The following is a 19,930-nucleotide window of genomic DNA, read 5'->3' as shown; positions in this document are numbered from 1 at the left end:
TCCATTGTATGGGCCTTCTTTGGACATACGTATTACAGGGGGCTGATGAAAAGGAGGTCCCAGGTGAAGGTAGTGCCATGTTCTCCATTCATTATATAAAACTACTTTGGAGGCGTCCATATATCCAGCATATGTAAGTGCACGTTCTGCATCACTATGGAGCTCCGGTAGCTGCAGTTCTTCAGATCTACTCCCAGGAACCAATATTTAGCACAAGAGATAACCGGGTGTAACTAGGGGTATGATGGCGGGTCTTGTTGGGTAGAAAGTAGGTTGCTGACATCCCGCCGCGGCTAGGGCTTAGCTATGACTATGTGGGTTCATGCCCTGAATGTGGGCCCTGATAACATAGGGACTGTGAATACTTTGCCTAGTTGCTATTTTTGGATAAGACATTGCTACACATAGTTTAGAATTGCATTTACCGCATAGTTTATTTTAGGGGGGTGGGTGTTCTATCAAGATGTGACTGATATCATCCTCATCATTTCTGGATTTACCCACAATCAATCTTCTAAGTCATCCTCTTCTGATACATTTCCCCCCATACTGAATTCCATACGTTGCACAATCGGCGGCTGGGGGGTGGTATGATCCCTGTAGTGTATGAGTAAGAGATACATTCCATCAAGCTGGAAAGTCATCAAGGTTATATTTGACCCAGACTGTTTATGGCTAAATGGTTGTCCTCAGGATGACAGCGCGTGACTACATGTACAGTCCATGGGTGCCTCATAGTGCACATAGAGAGAGATCCCGCTGGGTGTTTAGTCTTGATAACGATGATTAGTGACTGGAGAACTTTCACCAATTCCCCTCTAATGATATAGCTCACTACAGCTATTATCCATGGTGTTGGCCCCAGGTCCAAGCTTATTGAGGACTTTCCAAAGTGAAGGTCTCCTCCAGGTGCTGCTTATGGCAGCCTTTATCATGTGAAAGACGTTCTCCCTGTAGACGGTGCAATGTACTGATGTGGACATCATGTACAGTATATGTGGGACAGTAGGACATGGGACATATCAGTCATCAATGCGTCTGCTGCAGAGTCCCATGCAAAGTTAATGTGACATCATCGGAAATCCAGAGTAGACAACAAATCCAAAGGAAAGCTTTCCATGGTCTCTGCTCAGTTCTTTATGACCTATGGTATTGTGTTCTTCTGAGGTTTTTTGGGGGCTTTCTCAGACCCATTTAGCTCAGTTCTACATGGCCTATTGTGTTGGGTTCTTCTGGATTTTTGATTTTTTTGTGTTTCTCAGACTCATTCCATATTTTGAGGCAGATCCACCCTGGCCCATCGTCATCCTTCTCTGCTCCAGCTGGGAGTCACCCACTGGCTTCCAGTATATTGTTACTACTCTGCTATTATCCTAGACCTTCGTACCCACGTAACTTAGGATGCCAATACAAAATTTGTACCTGGGTCCCCCATTTTCCATGTGCCATTTATTATATTGGTGTCTTCTTAAAGGGGTTGTTTCATCAGAGACAACCCATATTAGAATGCAGCACAACGACAGTGTAGGTTCAACAGAACAGGAGCTCCTCTTACAGAGCGGATCTCAGTTCTGGCTCGTAGAGGAGGGTCCTTTTGTGACGTCCATATGCCTTAATAGGTTGCCTAGAGGGGATACTACCTCTGTAGCTACACTAGCTACCTCTCTTTAGGCCATTGATACATGTTGAATTACAGTTCCATGCCTAAAGGGCCTATACTGTACCTCCCTAATCTTATAAGGCTTCTTTTATATTTGTATTATAGGTCTCTGGCAGGCTCTTTTGGAAGAGAACCGCCTGCCGGAGCTCTCTGGATGAAGAATAGCTGGATATAACCGCAATTGGCCCCATTAACTATAATGGGATCCAGAAGAGATCTGGCCACTACCCAGTTTTTGTCTGTCCGAATCCGCCTGAACCCATTATAGTCAATGGCTGCTATGGGCAGCAGCTCCACATTACATTATTAGATCTGCATTCACAATATAATCTTATAATGTCCTGTAGTGCAATAATGTGTCATCCCAGAAGACAACACAATACCCCGCAGCAGCTGCAGCAACAGGTAGAAGATGTGATTATAAGATCAGTCACCCGGCCCAGGGAGGAGGAGGAGGCCTCTCCCACTTCCCAAATCTGTCTCCTCCCAGGCATACTATGAGAATGCAAGGCCAGGCTCCCAGCTCAGAGCACACTGACAGCCAGGAAGAAGAAGATAATGACTGCTGGCTGGAGCCTATAGCAGCTGCTGAGGGGTGATATCCTGGTCAGTGAGGGGCAAAGAACTAGGGGGGCTTCGGGTGCTTAGGAAAAGGGTGCAGTTAAACCCCTCAGATCCGCAGCAGGGTTAGTCTATTAAAAGTAATCATTTTTGCAAACTAATTGCAACTTTTGCACCCGGGTAATAATAACTTTTTGTTAATTTATTGGGATTATTTAACAATATTTTTATTTATTTTTTAGCATGTCTGATTAGGCAAATATTCTTAATTGCTGGTAATAAAAAGAGACGGAAGCCATGACGGGGGTGACCAGGGAGGACAATGCCAGGGATGGGGTCCTGTTGGGTGGCAAAGTGGCAAGAGGGCATAGAAAAGAAGAGGAGAGGTCCCCTAGTTGGGACAGGGGTGTCCCCTGCGGGGTGTCAGACGCTGCTCCTATGTCAGGTGCCGTGAAGAAACACCATCACAAGCGCAGTATTAAACACCGCTACCAGCTCCTGGAGACGCTCGGAAGAGGAACCTATGGAAAAGTGAAGAGGGCGGTAGATAAAAGCACAGGCATGATGGTAAGTGACAGCCGCTGAATTGATTTTTGTACTTTGTACTATGTAGCTGCATATCGGAGGGGGAAACTGTGATGCAGATGTAGCAGAGCTGAGTTTGTCATTTAAACTCTTTGGGACTGTGCATAGCCATGAGATTTTTGACGGCAGGTCCCACAGATTTCAATGGGGTCTGTTATACTGTATATCCTTGATGTTTGCTGGGAATTTTCGTTACCCTAAGGATAAGCGTCATCAGATACATCAGACTGACGCTTATCCTCCTATGTAGACATAACACGTCTTTCGGTGGTTGATAGGTTTGGCCATGTGTTGTGAACATACGTCCATAGTAGTAAGGGTTAATGACAAAGTTAGCACCACTACGTCTGATGGACTCAGCACTGCTATGTCTGGATGGAGTCGTAGCGATTCCGGATTGCATTTTTGCGCATGTGACATACTGTATGGTGTCTACGGAGAGTTACTTATAGGAATCTTCATCTCAGCGGGGGAATATGTTGACGCCGAGTTGGGAGCCGCTCTGTGTGGTGGCGAATAATGTCATTTACATATAATTGTGTTAATCTTTGTTTTTTGGTATGCAGCCCCTGGGGGTAAATGTCTGCGGCCTAGAGATAAAGTCAGGACTGACAAGATTTGGACAGTCACTAGACCACCAAACAGCAGGCGTCGCATTTGTTCATGATTTAACAAGTGAGATTTATGAAACCGAAAGAAAAACTGATCTTTGTTGCCCACAGCAACCAATCAGAGACTGGCTTTCATTCTGTATCTTGTTCTGGAAAAATGAAAGCTGCCCTGTGATTGGTTGCTATAGGCATGTGGAGCTGCTGCCCATAGCAGCCAATCTGATCGCTGCTTTCATTTCCAAACCTGACTAAAAAGCTGACATCTGATTGGTTGCTATAGGCAACAGCTCCAGTTCTTGTCTAGGCGAGGACTAATGGAGGGAGCCTTCAGGGCTGTATTACACCAACAGATTATCTGACCAATCATTGGTCAGATGGCCGTTTACACACGCAGATCTTTTGTTATACACACCAGCTATCGGTCTGATTGGACAGATATTGGTCAGATAATCTGTTGGTGTAACGCAGCCCTTACTAAGGAAAATGCGCTAGATTTGTCTAGGAAAGGAAGGCAGTAAAGTACAAAGCGAGCGCCAAATTTATTACGTGTGGTGAATTTTGTGTCAGTTTTGAGGAGTAAAATAAATGTGTAGTGCCAAATATTAATATGTGGCCACCTAATGTGTCCGCCATAGGCGCCATTTTGAAAAATTTGGCACATTTTGCGACCAATTTTATCAGCCTGTATATTTGTGTCCCCTGCGACACTAAACTTGCTCCATTGTGTCATATCATGGAGTCCTGGAGTGAACTACTAACCTAATTTTTCGGAAGCGATGCATATGTCACATCTATGATATGAAGACCATGCAAATAGCTCCTTATATCTCAGTTTCCTGGACCTGTGAAAACTGAAGAACTATTGGACTGCTTTGTATGATGGGGAAGGGGGGGGGTGCCTGTATTTAGGTTTTTGGCTTATAAGGAACAATCTTGGATTATCTGTAGTCAACGATTCTCAAATTTACAATGTTCGGTGATTATAAGCTGAAAAATCTCCAGAACGGAGCTGGAATGCGATGGGAGTCTGCGGCGCAGCATGCCTCATCCGCGCCAAGTTAAACAAACTGTTTGGCACAGATGGAAATATTAAGTCAGCCGATAGTCTTGCATCGCTGTGCCTTTAAAAATAGACCAAATCCCCCCGGCCCAAGACCAGAACAGCTGTTTGATACGTAGAAAATGGGCCTTATGCGCCAGCGGAAAAGGTGGCAAGTGTGTACAGTGCAGGGCAGGGGCTGGCGACGGCTCTGGTGACGAAGTAATGCCAACTGGGTCTGGTTGTAGAGCAATTACTTGAGGCTCCTGGACCCCAAGGCAAAATCTGCAGGAAGGACCCCCCCCCCCCCCCCCCTCCAAATTATCACACATTATTTGGGGCGAAAGTAAACTTTTTGGGTCCTCTTAAAGGTTTTTTTTTCGAAAACTTCGCTATTGATGATCTATCCTCAGGATAAGTTTCCAATATCAGATCGGTGGGAGTCCATCATCCAGCACCCATCTTAATGTGATTTTCTCGTACTAAGGGCTCATCCCCGTGGCCGTTGCCCGGCTGTGCCCGTATTGCGACCTGCAAACAGCGGGTCGGCAATATACGGGCACAGGCGGTTTGTGCACCGCATCACGGATGTGGACCCCTTCACTTGAATGGGTCATCAATCCGGACGTTGTGGTGTAGAACAGAGGCACGGAACCCCAAGGAACCAGTACGGAGTGCTTCCGTGGGGTTTCTGTCCGTGCCTCCGCACAGCAAAAAAGTACTTTTTTTGCGGTGCAGACTATCGGATGTGGATCTCGGATCCCATTCAAGTGAATGGGTCCTACCTCTGCGTACGGCGGCCCTACGGTTGGTGCGCGTACATTTATTGATGACCTATCCTGAAGATAGGTCATCAGTATAAGATTGTTGGGGGTCAGACATTTGGCACCCCTACAGAACACCCGTTTCAGGCAGCCGCCGCCACTAGGCGGTGGACAGAGCCGGAAGCAGACAGCTCCATACACTGCGTAGTGGCCGTGTCGGGGTACTGCAGCTCATCTCTCATTCACGTGAGCTGCAGTATGCCAGTACCGGAAGCTACATCGCGGACTGGTCAGAGCCTTCCATCCATTGTATAGCTTTCGGCACTGGTGGCTGCCCGAAATAGCTGATCGGCAGGCTTACATGATTTCAGACCCCACTTATCTAATATTGATGACCTATTGTGACGATAGGTCATCATCTCAGTCCCAGAACTACAGCCTCTGCACCCCCACTTGTGAATCCCCCTGTCACCTTGTACACAGTAATCAAACTCTACTGTTTTGTGAGATTTTAGATTACTTTGCCAGATTTTTGAAATTTTTGGAGTATCGGATGCAGAATTAATGGAATTAAGTTTTCATAGATTAGCAAGTCTGGGATGTTAAAGGGGTTGTCGTGCTGAAATTGTGCCCACCACATATGAACCACACAGTATGTCTCATATGTGAAGATAAAGGTAAAGAGTGCGATGCTGAAAAAAACAAGAATTCCTCAAAATGTGTCATCCGCTGTGCAGGAACGAGGTGCTGACTCGTCTAAACATGCTCTGCGGCCATGCCCACGTGTGCCCGCCGCACAGCTGCTACTGGATGGTGTAAAAAAAAACAAGACAGAGAGCAAAAGTATAACGCCCAAAATCCAAAAAAATCTCAGGTCTCAAGTTGTCTTCTGTCAATGCTTTGTATACATATTGATGGCCTATCCTGAGAATAAACCATCAATAGCAAAGTCCTATAATACCCCTTTAACCAGCTTCTGCAAGAAATACATGTTTGCCTTGAAGGGTCCTTGCATTCTGGTGCATATTTAAGTAATTTGGCATCAATGAGATTTTAATAAATCCCAGATTATAAAACATTCTGGATTATTGGACGGCCATACAAATCTATGTAATAGTCACTTGTAGAAGGTTCCTTCTGCTTTGTCTTCTGCATTACGCATACTGAAGTTCTGTGCTGGAAATTGAGATTTTCTGGATATTCACTTTGTAAGCATCCTCTAGCTTTCCAGAATGTTTTATAATCCAGTAGTTATCAGATCAATTGATGCCGGAATTTTGCAGCACATGGTTGTTTTTTTGTTTTTTTCCAAGACATGTTTTCCCGATGTTAAAATGAAAGCTGACCCATTTAGTTTATCTTAACAGCATGAGATTTTTTTCCGTTCCCTTTTGCTGTTTTCCCACCTTTATTTTCTCCTTATTCTTAGCCCAGAATGTGCTAGAAGGAATCTGGATGACTTCAGCCACTGCCAACATTCCAGCCGAATTCCCAGAGTAGACAGGAAGATTTTTATATAAAGAAATCAGAGGCAGTGATTCCTGGGGGGATAGAAAGAAAAACTTTTCCCTTTCATCAATGGTGGTCCCTGAAATGTGGTCAGCCGTGCAGATCTGGATTTAAAGAGACAGACAAAACACAAATTATAACATGTCAGTTATATACTGTATTATACTCCAGAGCTGCACTCACTATTCTGCTGGTTGAATCACTGTGTACATACATTACATTACTTATCCTGTATTGATCCTGAGTTACATCCTGTGTTATACGCCAGAGCTGCACTCACTATTCTGTTGATGCAGTCACTGTGTACATACATTACATGACATCCTGTACTGATCCTGAGTTACATCCTGTGTTATACTCCAGAGCTGCACTCACTATTCTGCTGGTGGAGTCACTGTGTGCATAGTAACATAGTTTATAAGGCTGAAAAAAGCCCTCTATCCATCCAGTTCGGCCTGTTATATTGCAAGTTGATCCAGAGGAAGGAAAAAAAAACATGTGAGGTAGAAGCCAATTTTCCTCACTTTAGGGGAAAAAATTCCTTCCCGACTCCAATCAGGCATAAGTATAACTCCCTGGATCAACGACCCCTCTCTAGTAGCTATAGCCTGTAATATTATTACACTCCAGAAATACATCCAGGCCCCTCTTGAACTCTTTTAGTGATCTCCCCATCACCACCTCCTCAGGCAGAGAGCTCTATAGTCTCACTGCTCTTACCGAAAAGAATCCTTTTCTATGTTTGTGTACAAACCTTCTTTCCTCCAGACGCAGAGGATGTCCCCTCGTCACAGTCACAGTCCTGGGGATAAATAGATGATGGGAGAGATCTCTGTACTGACCCCTGATATATTTATACATAGTAATTAGATCTCCCCTCAGTCGTCTTTTTTCTAAAGTGAATAACCCTAATGCTGATAATCTTTCAGGGTACTGTAGTTGCCCCATTCCAGTTATTACTTTAGTTGCCCTCCTCTGAACCCTCTCCAGCTCTGCTATGTCTGCCTTGTTCACAGGGGCCCAGAACTGTACACAGTACTCCATGTGTGGCCTGACCAGTGATTTGTAAAGTAGCAGGACTATGTTCTCATCACGGGCATCTATGCCCCTTCTGATGCAACCCATTATCTTATTGGCCTTGGCAGCAGCCGCCTGACACTGGTTTTTACAGCTTAGTTTGTGGTTCACCAAAATTACTAGGTCCTTTTCCATGTCAGTGTTACCCAGTGTTTTACCATTTAGTATGTACGGGTGACTTGCATTATTACTTCCCATGTGCATAACCTTACATTTATCAGTGTTAAACCTCATCTGCCACTTCTCTGCCCAAGCCTCCAATCTATCCAGATCCATCCGTATACTGTCCTCTGTAGTGTGTATGTATATATATATATATATATATATATATATATACAGTACAGACCAAAAGTTTGGACATACCTTCTCATTCAAAGAGTTTTCTTTATTTTCATGACTATGAAAATTGTAGATTCACACTGAAGGCATCAAAACTATGAATTAACACATGTAGAATTATATACATAACAAACAAGTGTGAAACAACTGAAAATATGTCATATTCTAGGTTCTTCAAAGTAGCCACCTTTTGCTTTGATTACTGCTTTGCACACTCTTGGCATTCTCTTGATGAGCTTCAAGAGGTAGTCCCCTGAAATGGTTTTCACTTCACAGGTGTGCCCTGTCAGGTTTAATAAGTGGGATTTCTTGCCTTATAAATGGGGTTGGGATCATCAGTGGCGCTGAGGAGAAGTCAGGTGGATACACAGCTGATAGTCCTACTGAATAGACTGTTAGAATTTGTATTATGGCAAGAAAAAAGCAGCTAAGTAAAGAAAAACGAGTGGCCATCATTACTTTAAGAAATGAAGGTCAGTCAGTCAGCCGAAAAATTGGGAAAACGTTGAAAGTAAGGGCTATTTGACCATGAAGGAGAGTGATGGGGTGCTGTGCCAGATGACCTGGCCTCCACAGTCACCGGACCTGAACCCAATCGAGATGGTTTGGGGTGAGCTGGACCGCAGAGTGAAGGCAAAAGGGCCAACAAGTGCTAAGCATCTCTGGGAACTCCTTCAAGACTGTTGGAAGACCATTTCAGGGGACTACCTCTTGAAGCTCATCAAGAGAATGCCAAGAGTGTGCAAAGCAGTAATGAAAGCAAAAGGTGGCTACTTTGAAGAACCTAGAATATGACATATTTTCAGTTGTTTCACACTTGTTTGTTATGTATATAATTCCACATGTGTTAATTCATCACTGCTGGTGCAGTCATTGTGTACATTACATTACTTATCCTGTACTGATCCTGAGTTACATCCTGCATTATACTCAGAGCTGCACTCTCTATTCTGCTGGTGCAGTCACTCTGTACATACATTACATTACTTATCCTGTACTGATCCTGAGTTACATCCTGTATTATACTCCAGAGCTGCACTCACTATTCTGCTGGTGGAGTCACTGTGTACATACATTACATTACTTATCCTGTACTGATCCTGAGTTACATCCTGTATTATACTCCAGAGCTGAACTCACTATTCTGCTGGTGGAATCACTATGTACAGACATTACATTTGGAGGGTACAGTATGGCTGTAAAGAATAGTTATAGCATACTGATCTGGGGGTACTAACGTTCTATTTATAGCCCTAAATTCCTAATGAATGAGATGGGAATCCTGCAGTGAACTATGTGCGGCTCTTATCACATGGTCTCGATGATGCAGCAGACACATTGTGTGCGGGAGGATGTGGTTAAGTGTGTCGGAAGCAGCTGAGTTGTCCACTGTTATCAGGCGACAGATAAAAGCTTCCTAGTCATAGCTCTCCATAAGAACATCTCTGTAGAAGCAGTTCTTGTTCTAGGTCTTATCACTGCAAAACTGCAGAACGCCCACCGGTGGCGATATTGCTGAATATTTATTAATATGGTGTAGGTAATAATCAATGAAAACTTCTATATTCCTGCAGGAGTGATTGCACCAACAGGGAGTAGCTGCTTATGCAATTTTATCATCACACGTAATAATTATACTAGACTAATTTTTTTTTTTTTACCCTAACTAGTTTTAAAATTCAGTGCTAATATATCTTTACAGGGGTCACGGGTCAATTGTTCAGATACAGAACTCCAAATCCCCTGCATAGAGATATAGGTAATTGATACAAGTTTTGTCTACCTGCAGTCACCACTAGAGGGAGCTCAGGAGATTAGTGCAGACTGTTTACACACAAAACTCTATAATACAACTGTATGCAGCTAGCGAATTGGCTCCCTCTAGTGGTGGCTCCAAGAAGAAAGAAGTTATTCTTTAAAATCTGTCTCTATGCATGAGATTTGCTAGAAAAGATATAGAAATATATTAAGACATTAGACATAAAACCGCATGGTGTTAAGAGCTACTTGGAAGCGGCTTACAGGCAATTGCTTAGGGTAAATGAACCACATAGGAACCGTAAACCTAAAATTTACGGACCCCAGCCTTTGATGTGGTGAAAGAACTGCATTCACAAGCGGTTGACGGCGAGGATTTTGTAATTTGTAACTCATTGACTCTATTGTTCCCTGTCATCGGCCATCTCAGGCTTGTCAAATAAACTTTTTATGACCGAGATTCTTTACCTCTTGTAACCCGACCGATCTTCCTGTAATGACACCAGGGATGTTTTATTTATTGAGGACGGGTCTGTGATATCAGTCATCGCCCCCTATAGACCCCAGTACAGGCCGAACCATCCGGTAGTCGGTGACTATTTTATGATACTAGTGTCGCCTGCGCACAGCATAACCCCAGAGGCGAGGAATTAAGTTCATTAGATTCCACTCCCACAGCGATCTCCAGCTGTTGCAAAACTACAACTCTGAACATGCTGAGTGTTGTAGTCGTGCAGGATAATGGGCCACCACCTGCTTGTGGGCAGCTGTTCGTGCCCAGCTCCGGCGGTGTGTATATTTATGCACTAGTCTATTTAGTCTGGGTTCCTTGCTGCTTGTGACGCACTTAGTAAGAAGCCTTGTGCCAGCGCCGAGGGGGAGGGAAGTCACTTTCTACAGAAGCAGCTGCAAAGTAAAAGTAAAAACCTAATAACAAGCAGAATAAGACATGAAATGATTAAAAATCCACAAAAAGCTATGGGTGCGTTCACATCTGCAGCAGCGGATCCTGCAGGCTGTTCCAGCAGATACCAGCCTGCCAGATTTCACCGGATCCGGCAATGCCAGATTCTGCGGTTCCGCCGCTGGATCCCTATTGACGGTACTGAGGTCCGCTGGTGATCCAGCCGCTTTCCTGCATAAATGCCTGCTTTGAACCGGACGAATACCATTGCACGCAACGTTTTTTGTCCAGACGACAGCTGGCATTTGTGCCGGATCAGACATACCGGCCATGTGACCGTAGCCTAATTGATGGCAACCCTTCAGGCATTGTCTGGATTATGTGACGGCGGACAAACGGCCATTGCCGTGGACTGTTCACCATCGCCGTCTGATATACTTTCTTGACTTTCAATTGCTCCATTTTTCAAGAACTCCACTTGCTTCTATTAAATGGAAACATTGTTGCTAACATCCATCTCGATCTATTACTTGTCACATCTGAGGGTCTGCTGCAGTTGTATCCAGTTTAAACAATCCTAAATACAATACACCAGCAGTGTAAATCTGTATCTCCTGTTCTGATAGTTAGGCTTCATTCACATCACCATTCAGCCTTTCCGTTCTCCTGCTCTGTTAACTGTGCCAAACGGAGCTTAAGGACCCCCATAGACTATAATGGGGTCCGTTAGGTTTCCCCTCAGAAGATGATTTTGGAGCGGAGACAAAAGTTGTGCATGCAGGACTTTTGTCTCCGCTTCAAAATCATCTTCTGAGCGGAAACCTAACGGACCCCATTATAGTCTATGGGGGTCCTTAGGCTCTGTTTGGCTCAGTTATGTGCCTTCTCCTAAGCAGAGCAGGAGAACGGAAAGGCTGAATGGTGATGTGAACGAAGCCTTACAATGTATCAGTGCAAATAAAATGTATCAATCAAAATGTAGCTCACAGAGGATTGTCCAGACCAGATACAATTGTAAAAAACAAACAAAAAAAAACAATCCTCAATTGTATTAGGCTCCCTTCACATACTGCAGATTTTTTAGCAGAAATTTTCTGGAACGTGCAGAAATCCATGTGCTTGTCACCAAAACAACCCAAAAACAACCCCATTCACATGAATGGAACTACGAACGTTGTGCATCCGTTCCGTGCATTGGGGACCGTAATTTGCGGCTGAATGGGTCCGTTATCCGTCCGCAGTGCAAAAAAATAGAACAAGTTCTATTTTTTTGTGGTGCGGAGGCACCCCTCCGTAGTGCTTCCGTGGGGTTCCGATCCGTGCTTCCGTTCCGCATCTCTGTGATTGCGGACCCATTCAAGTGAATGGGTCCGCATCCGTGATGCGGAGTGCACACGGGCCGGTTCCCATGTATTGCGGACTCGCCGTATGCGGGACGCAATATGGCCACGGGCACACAACGTTCGCGTGCAAGAGGCCTAAGGGTACGAGCGGACAGATCGGCTTCTGCACATCCGGAGCCCTGCCCCGGGTTATCAAGTAACTTGTTGATTGGTGTCACACTTTTGCTAGCAATAGTGCCCTTATACCCCACAATTAGTTACGTGGTTTTGCGAGTAAAACCAGCTGAAATGCGCAGCCAATTAACAAGCTATTTTAAAGCTCCGCTGACTGAATGGGACACAGGATTTGGCTGCATGCGGCAGCTGCACCGTGTGCTCCCACCCTTAGATTAGGATGGATGTTAGGGCCCATGCACACGACCATGGTTTGGGTCCGCATCCCACTTGCAATGCTGTCCGCATTAGCACGTCCGTTCGGTGCCATCTGCAAAATTATAGAACATGTTCTATTAGTGGCCAGCCGTTCCGTTCCGCAAAATGCAGAATGCACACGGCTGAGATCAGTGTTTTGCGGATACTAAATTTGCAGACCGCAAAACAGCCAACAGTCGTGTGCATGAGCCCTTAACCAGAATGTTTGCATTCACTAGAAGCAAACAGAGATATTGGAATTGAAGGGGTTAGAAGTGAGGGGGGCATTATAAACGTGTTTCCCCTCTGTTGGTGTGACACCATGTGATGGTGTTTACTGGGCTGGAGCTGTTTACAAGGACCTTGTGACTGGACGGTGATTGCAAAATGGTAAAATTAGATCAGGCTGCTGGCGATTATGTAACGCTCTGGCCTCGTGGGCTGGATTTCCATTGTATCTGCAGAAGCCAAATATTCCAGCTCTAATGTCACTATATATACAGTGTTTGTATATATCAATATATATACCACTGCATATTGTAAGCACAGCGCGTGCCAGCAGCCTATCGCAGTACAGCAGCGTTGGGCTATGTTCACATTTGCATCGCAGATTCTGTCACTTTTGCGGGGGAAAAAATAATAGCGCAGCTCGACAGAACCTGACAGACCACAGTATAAAGATATGCGAGATAAGGAAGTAATCATGGGAGCAAGGATTTTGCCTGATTTCCTGCCATGAATAACATGAAAGAGTTCTTCCCATTACAAACACTTATCCCCTATCCACATCATACAGGATAATCCTCTGACCGGCGCTCAGCTATCTACAGCGATCCCACAGAGCTGAAAGGAGCAGAAGGGGGCATGGAGACCACCATTCCAATGGGGGAACACAGGTCCCCGTTCTTGTGGTTGTACCCTGCATCGATCAGACACTTATCCCCTATCCTGTCCCCGAGCACAGCAGCACGGCTGATCGGTGGGGGTGGTGGTAGTCAGACCCCCACTGATCTGAAATTGATGATCTATCCCAAGGCTATGTCATCAATATAATAGTCCCAGAAAAGCATACAAAGGAAGGGCTAGACTGGAGATAATTGTAGCAAATCATCAGCCGTGTGAACAGAACTAGGCCAGGGTAATTTTCAGCAAGCAGAGATCTTGAAAAGTGAGAACATTTTAGGACTTTTCTAAAGACACCCCATAGTTATAAATGACTGCTTGATTTTTTTTCAGGTTGCTGTGAAGGTAATTCAAAAAGACAAGATCACAGATGAGCTGGACAGGGTCCATCTTCAGCGAGAGATTGAGATCACAGCGCTGCTGAAACACGAGCACATCATACAGGTCTTCGAAGGTCAGTAAATACCCCGGGGCATGTGTCACTTAGTACGTCAGAAGCAATGGATTCCCCAGACACCACAGATCCCTCCATTTAATGGGATTAAGTAGCTGGATTGTTCTAGGAGACTTCTGTCTGTCATACCAATGCATAAAAGGAGCTACTCATTATCACTGACACACTGGAATTCTTTGAGAAATTTTTGAGCTTTGCAAAAAGTTTAATTTACTTATCTAGTTCAGTTACAATTCTGTAGTCTCATCCAGAGCCACAGTACATTCACAATTTACTAGATACTTTTTTTTATTTTTATCAGGCCCTCATATCTAGTGTATCTGAAGTGCCTGCTGGTTCAGCATCTGAAAAGAGCATCTATGGGGTGCCAAGCAGTTTCCATCCAGAACTTGATGCCTGAAGGGTTTAAAGGCCCATTTGGCCACATAAGAAGGCTGGAAATCAGCAGAGCATGAGAGATGGGAAATTATATCAGTCATTGCTCTTACATATTACATAGATTATACCATTGTACAGCAATTCTTAGTAAATTCTATTAGCCCTCATGCACAAGAATATAACTACTATAATACTGCTTCCTATGTACAAGAATATAACTACTATAATACTGCTCCTATGTACAAGAATATAACTACTATAATACTGCTCCTATGTACAAGAATATAACTACTATAATACTGCTCCTATGTACAAGAATATAACTACTATAATACTGCTTCCTATGTACAAGAATATAACTACTATAATACTGCTCCTATGTACAAGAATATAACTACTATAATACTGCTTCCTATGTACAAGAATATAACTACTATAATACTGCTCCTATGTACAAGAATATAACTACTATAATACTGCTTCTATGTACAAGAATATAACTACTATAATACTGCTCCTATGTACAAGAATATAACTACTATAATACTGCCTCCTATGTACAAGAATATAACTACTATAATACTGCTCCGATGTACAAGAATATAACTACTATAATACTGCTCCTATGTACAAGAATATAACTACTATAATATTGCTCCTATGTACAAGAATATAACTACTATAATACTGCTCCTATGTACAAGAATATAACTACTATAATACTGCTCCTATGTACAAGAATATAACTACTATAATACTGCCTCCTATGTACAAGAATATAACTACTATAATACTGCCTCCTATGTACAAGAATATAACTACTATAATACTGCTCCTATGTACAAGAATATAACTACTATAATACTGCTCCTATGTACAAGAATATAACTACTATAATACTGCTGCTATGTACAAGAATATAACTACTATAATACTGCTCCTATGTACAAGAATATAACTACTATAATACTGCTCCTATGTACAAGAATATAACTACTATAATACTGCCTCCTATGTACAAGAATATAACTACTATAATACTGCCTCCTATGTACAAGAATATAACTACTATAATACTGCTCCTATGTACAAGAATATAACTACTATAATACTGCTGCTATGTACAAGAATATAACTACTATAATACTGCTCCTATGTACAAGAATATAACTACTATAATACTGCTCCTATGTACAAGAATATAACTACTATAATACTGCCTCCTATGTACAAGAATATAACTACTATAATACTGCCTCCTATGTACAAGAATATAACTACTATAATACTGCTCCTATGTACAAGACTATAACTACTATAATATTGCTCCTATGTACAAGAATATAACTACTATAATACTGCCCCCTATGTACAAGAATATAACTACTATAATACTGCTCCTATATACAAGACTATAACTACTATAATACTGCCTCCTATGTACAAGAATATAACTACTATAATACTGCTCCTATGTACAAGAACATAACTACTATAATACTGCCCCTATGTACAAAAATATAACTACTATAATACTGCTCCTATGTACAATAATATAACTACTATAATACTGCTCCTATGTACAGGAATATAACTACTATAATACTGTCTCCTATGTACAAGAATATACCTACTATAATACTGCTCCTATGTACAAGAATATAACTACTATAATACTGCTCCTATGTACAAGAATATAACTACTATAATACTGCTTCCTATGTACAAGAATATAACTACTATAATACTGCTCCTATGTACAAGAATATAACTAATATAATACTGCTCCTATGTACAAGAATATAACTACTATAATACTACCCCTATGTACAAAAATATAACTACTATAATACTGCTCCTATGTACAATAATATAACTACTATAATACTGCTCCTATGTACAGGAATATAACTACTATAATACTGTCTCCTATGTACAAGAATATACCTACTATAATACTGCTCCTATGTACAAGAATATAACTACTATAATACTGCTCCTATGTACAAGAATATAACTACTATAATACTGCTTCCTATGTACAAGAATATAACTACTATAATACTGCTCCTGTGTACAAGAATATAACTACTATAATACTGCTCCTGTGTACAAGAATATAACTACTATAATACTGCTCCTATGTACAAGAATATAACTACTATAATACTGCCTCCTATGTACAAGAATATATCTACTATAATAGTTCCTTCTATGTACAAGAATATAACTACTATAATACTGCTCCTATGTACAAGAATAAAACTAGTATAATACTGCTCCTATGTACAAGAATATAACTACTATAATACTGCTCCTGTGTACAAGAATATAACTACTATAATACTGCTGCTATGTACAAGAATATAACTACTATAATACTGCTCCTATGTACAAGAATATAACTACTATAATACTGCTCCTATGTACAAGAATATAACTACTATAATACTGCTCCTATGTACAAGAATATAACTACTATAATACTGCCTCCTATGTACAAGAATATGACTACTATAATACTGCCTCCTATGTACAAGAATATAACTACTATAATACTGCTCCTATGTACAAGACTATAACTACTATAATATTGCTCCTATGTACAAGAATATAACTACCATAATACTGCTCCTATGTACAAGAATATAACTACTATAATACTGCCCCCTATGTACAAGAATATAACTACTATAATACTGCTCCTATATACAAGACTATAACTACTATAATACTGCCTCCTATGTACAAGAATATAACTACTATAATACTGCTCCTATGTACAAGAACATAACTACTATAATACTGCCCCTATGTACAAAAATATAACTACTATAATACTGCTCCTATGTACAATAATATAACTACTATAATACTGCTCCTATGTACAGGAATATAACTACTATAATACTGCTCCTATGTATAAGAATATAACTACTATAATACTGCCTCCTATGTACAAGGATATAACTACTATAATACTGCCTCCTATGTACAAGAATATAACTACTATAATACTGCTCCTATGTACAAGAATATAACTACTATAATACTGCCTCCTATGTACAAGAATATAACTACTATAATACTGCCTCCTATGTACAAGAATATAACTACTATAATACTGCTCCTATGTACAAGAATATAACTACTATAATACTGCCCCTATGTATAAGAATATAACTACTATAATACTGCTCCTGTGTACAAGAATATAACTACTATAATACTGCTCCTATGTACAAGAACATAACTGCTATAATACTGCTCCTATGTATAAGAATATAACTACTATAATACTGCTCCTATGTACAAGAATATAACTACTATAATACTGCTCCTATGTACAAGAATATAACTACTATAATACTGCCTCCTATGTACAAGAATATAACTACTATAATACTGCTCCTATGTACAAGAACATAACTGCTATAATACTGCTCCTATGTATAAGAATATAACTACTATAATACTGCTCCTATGTATAAGAATATAACTACTATAATACTGCTCCTATGTACAAGAATATAACTACTATAATACTGCCTCCTATGTACAAGAATATAACTACTATAATACTGCTCCTATGTATAAGAATATAACTACTATAATACTGCCTCCTATGTACAAGGATATAACTACTATAATACTGCCTCCTATGTACAAGAATATAACTACTATAATACTGCCTCCTATGTACAAGAATATAACTACTATAATACTGCCTCCTATGTACAAGAATATAACTACTATAATACTGCCTCCTATGTACAAGAATATAACTACTATAATACTGCTCCTATGTACAAGAATATAACTACTATAATACTGCCCCTATGTATAAGAATATAACTACTATAATACTGCCTCCTATGTACAAGGATATAACTACTATAATACTGCCTCCTATGTACAAGAATATAACTACTATAATACTGCCTCCTATGTACAAGAATATAACTACTATAATACTGCCTCCTATGTACAAGAATATAACTACTATGAAATGACAGACAATTCTATCATATACACAGGGTTTGATAAAATGATGCTACAATACGTCCTTTGAAACCTGTGCCTTGTAAATGTCAGACGAGGCTGTTAACACTGGCTATTGCTCTTGTAGCAGTGTGTCCAGGGCCGTGCAGGGCTCCTTCCAGACGGAATAAGACCATGACAAATTTTAACAGCAGGGAAAGATTATAAAAGGGAGGATGTGTAAAATTGCATTTCACGGTCTATCATGGACGAACCAGAATGTCTGGTATGGCGAATGTACAATGCACGGCTATTAAATCGCTCAGTGTCAGGTGTGGTATATTCCTCTAATAAGTGCTAACAGCTGTGACTGATTTTTCATAAAATTACCGATACATTTGCATATTTTTGAGTTTAGTTTTACAGAAAAAGAAGTTATTGTATTAGACAACTGAATAAATAGCAATTCCCTAATATTATTTTATTAACTGAAAGTTTTTCTAAACACAGAGGGTTATTAGGAATTACAGGGTTAGGAGTAGGATGGGAGAGGAGGGGGATGCAGCTTCAGTTTTCTTTAAGGGCTATTATGATTGTTACAAGTTATCCTACATCCACAGGATAGGAGATATCTATTAGATCGGTTGGAGTCCTACCGCCAAGAATGGGGACCTTTTATAACTCGGAGCCGCCCGAAATTAACAGAGCGGCAGGTCGAGCATGCGCACTGCAGATCCACTGATCACTACGGGAATTCTGGAAACACTCGAGTACGGTTCTCGGCTATTTCCGGAACTATGAGATGAATAGAGCAGCAGTTTGCATGCCTGATCTTCAGCACCGTTCATACCAGGTGGCTCCGAGAGGTAAGGGGTGTGCATTCTCGTTATCGTGGAGGTCCCAGCGATAGGACCCTCACCGATATAATAGTTAACCCCTGGGTTGTGAAAAGGACATAACTTGTAACAACCAGAATGCCCCTTTAATTCAGTTTCTGTGAGGCTGCATGCTGTGAGAGGGGAGAGGGAGCAGCAGGTTGGAGAGCACACAAGCTGAAGCCTGTAAATAAAACACTATAGGCACAATGTAACAATAGGCACGCTATAAAGTTTCCCTCTTCTTCTGCAGTGTTTGAGAGCACAGATAAGATCATCATCGTCATGGAGTACGCCAGCAATGGAGAACTGTACGATTTCATAAATAACAAGCACCAGCTCCCCGAGAGCGATGCCCGCAGGTTCTTCAGACAAATTGTCTCCGCTGTTCACTATTGCCACAAGGTAAACATGTTTAGCATTTTTTCAGGTGTGTCACAAAACTTCCATGTTTATTGAGGCCTGGAGCACGGGTGAAACCGTCAGCATGGAGGTCATCTGTAAAAGCCTGATCCACTGATAACCTTTAAGCTGCCTGTAATCATTCTGGCCATGTCGTAATAGAAATCAGCTCTCTAGGCGCTGAGTTCATGGTGGGCTTGTGCTTGTGCACAGCAGCCAATCTGACCAGGCAGAGCTGCAGCGCGCATGTTTCTGGATTTGAGGGCAATGTTAGAAAGCCATATTACCGAGGCTGGGCCCCTTCTCTCCTTTTTCGTGTGAGCCCTCGGGACGCTCAACCACAAATCTTTGTGGATGGTTGGATGCAAGAAGTAAT

General features: G+C 41.6%; 1 protein-coding gene across 1 annotated transcript in view; it reads left to right on the top strand.

Moving 5' to 3' along the window:
- The first annotated feature begins 2,178 nt into the window (after positions 1-2,178).
- Positions 2,179-19,930, top strand: part of LOC120979029 (NUAK family SNF1-like kinase 1) — a 30,697-nt gene continuing 12,945 nt past the window's right edge. Inside the window, exons 1-3 of the mRNA XM_040407540.1 lie at positions 2,179-2,788; positions 13,798-13,918; positions 19,406-19,557. Coding sequence (XP_040263474.1) covers positions 2,519-2,788; positions 13,798-13,918; positions 19,406-19,557 — 543 coding nt within the window. The 5' untranslated portion in view covers positions 2,179-2,518. The remainder of the gene's footprint in view (positions 2,789-13,797; positions 13,919-19,405; positions 19,558-19,930) is intronic.

Source organism: Bufo bufo, chromosome 9 (genome assembly GCF_905171765.1).
Source record: "Bufo bufo chromosome 9, aBufBuf1.1, whole genome shotgun sequence".
Lineage (NCBI taxonomy): Eukaryota > Metazoa > Chordata > Amphibia > Anura > Bufonidae > Bufo > Bufo bufo.
This window is presented reverse-complemented; position numbering and strand designations above follow the sequence as displayed.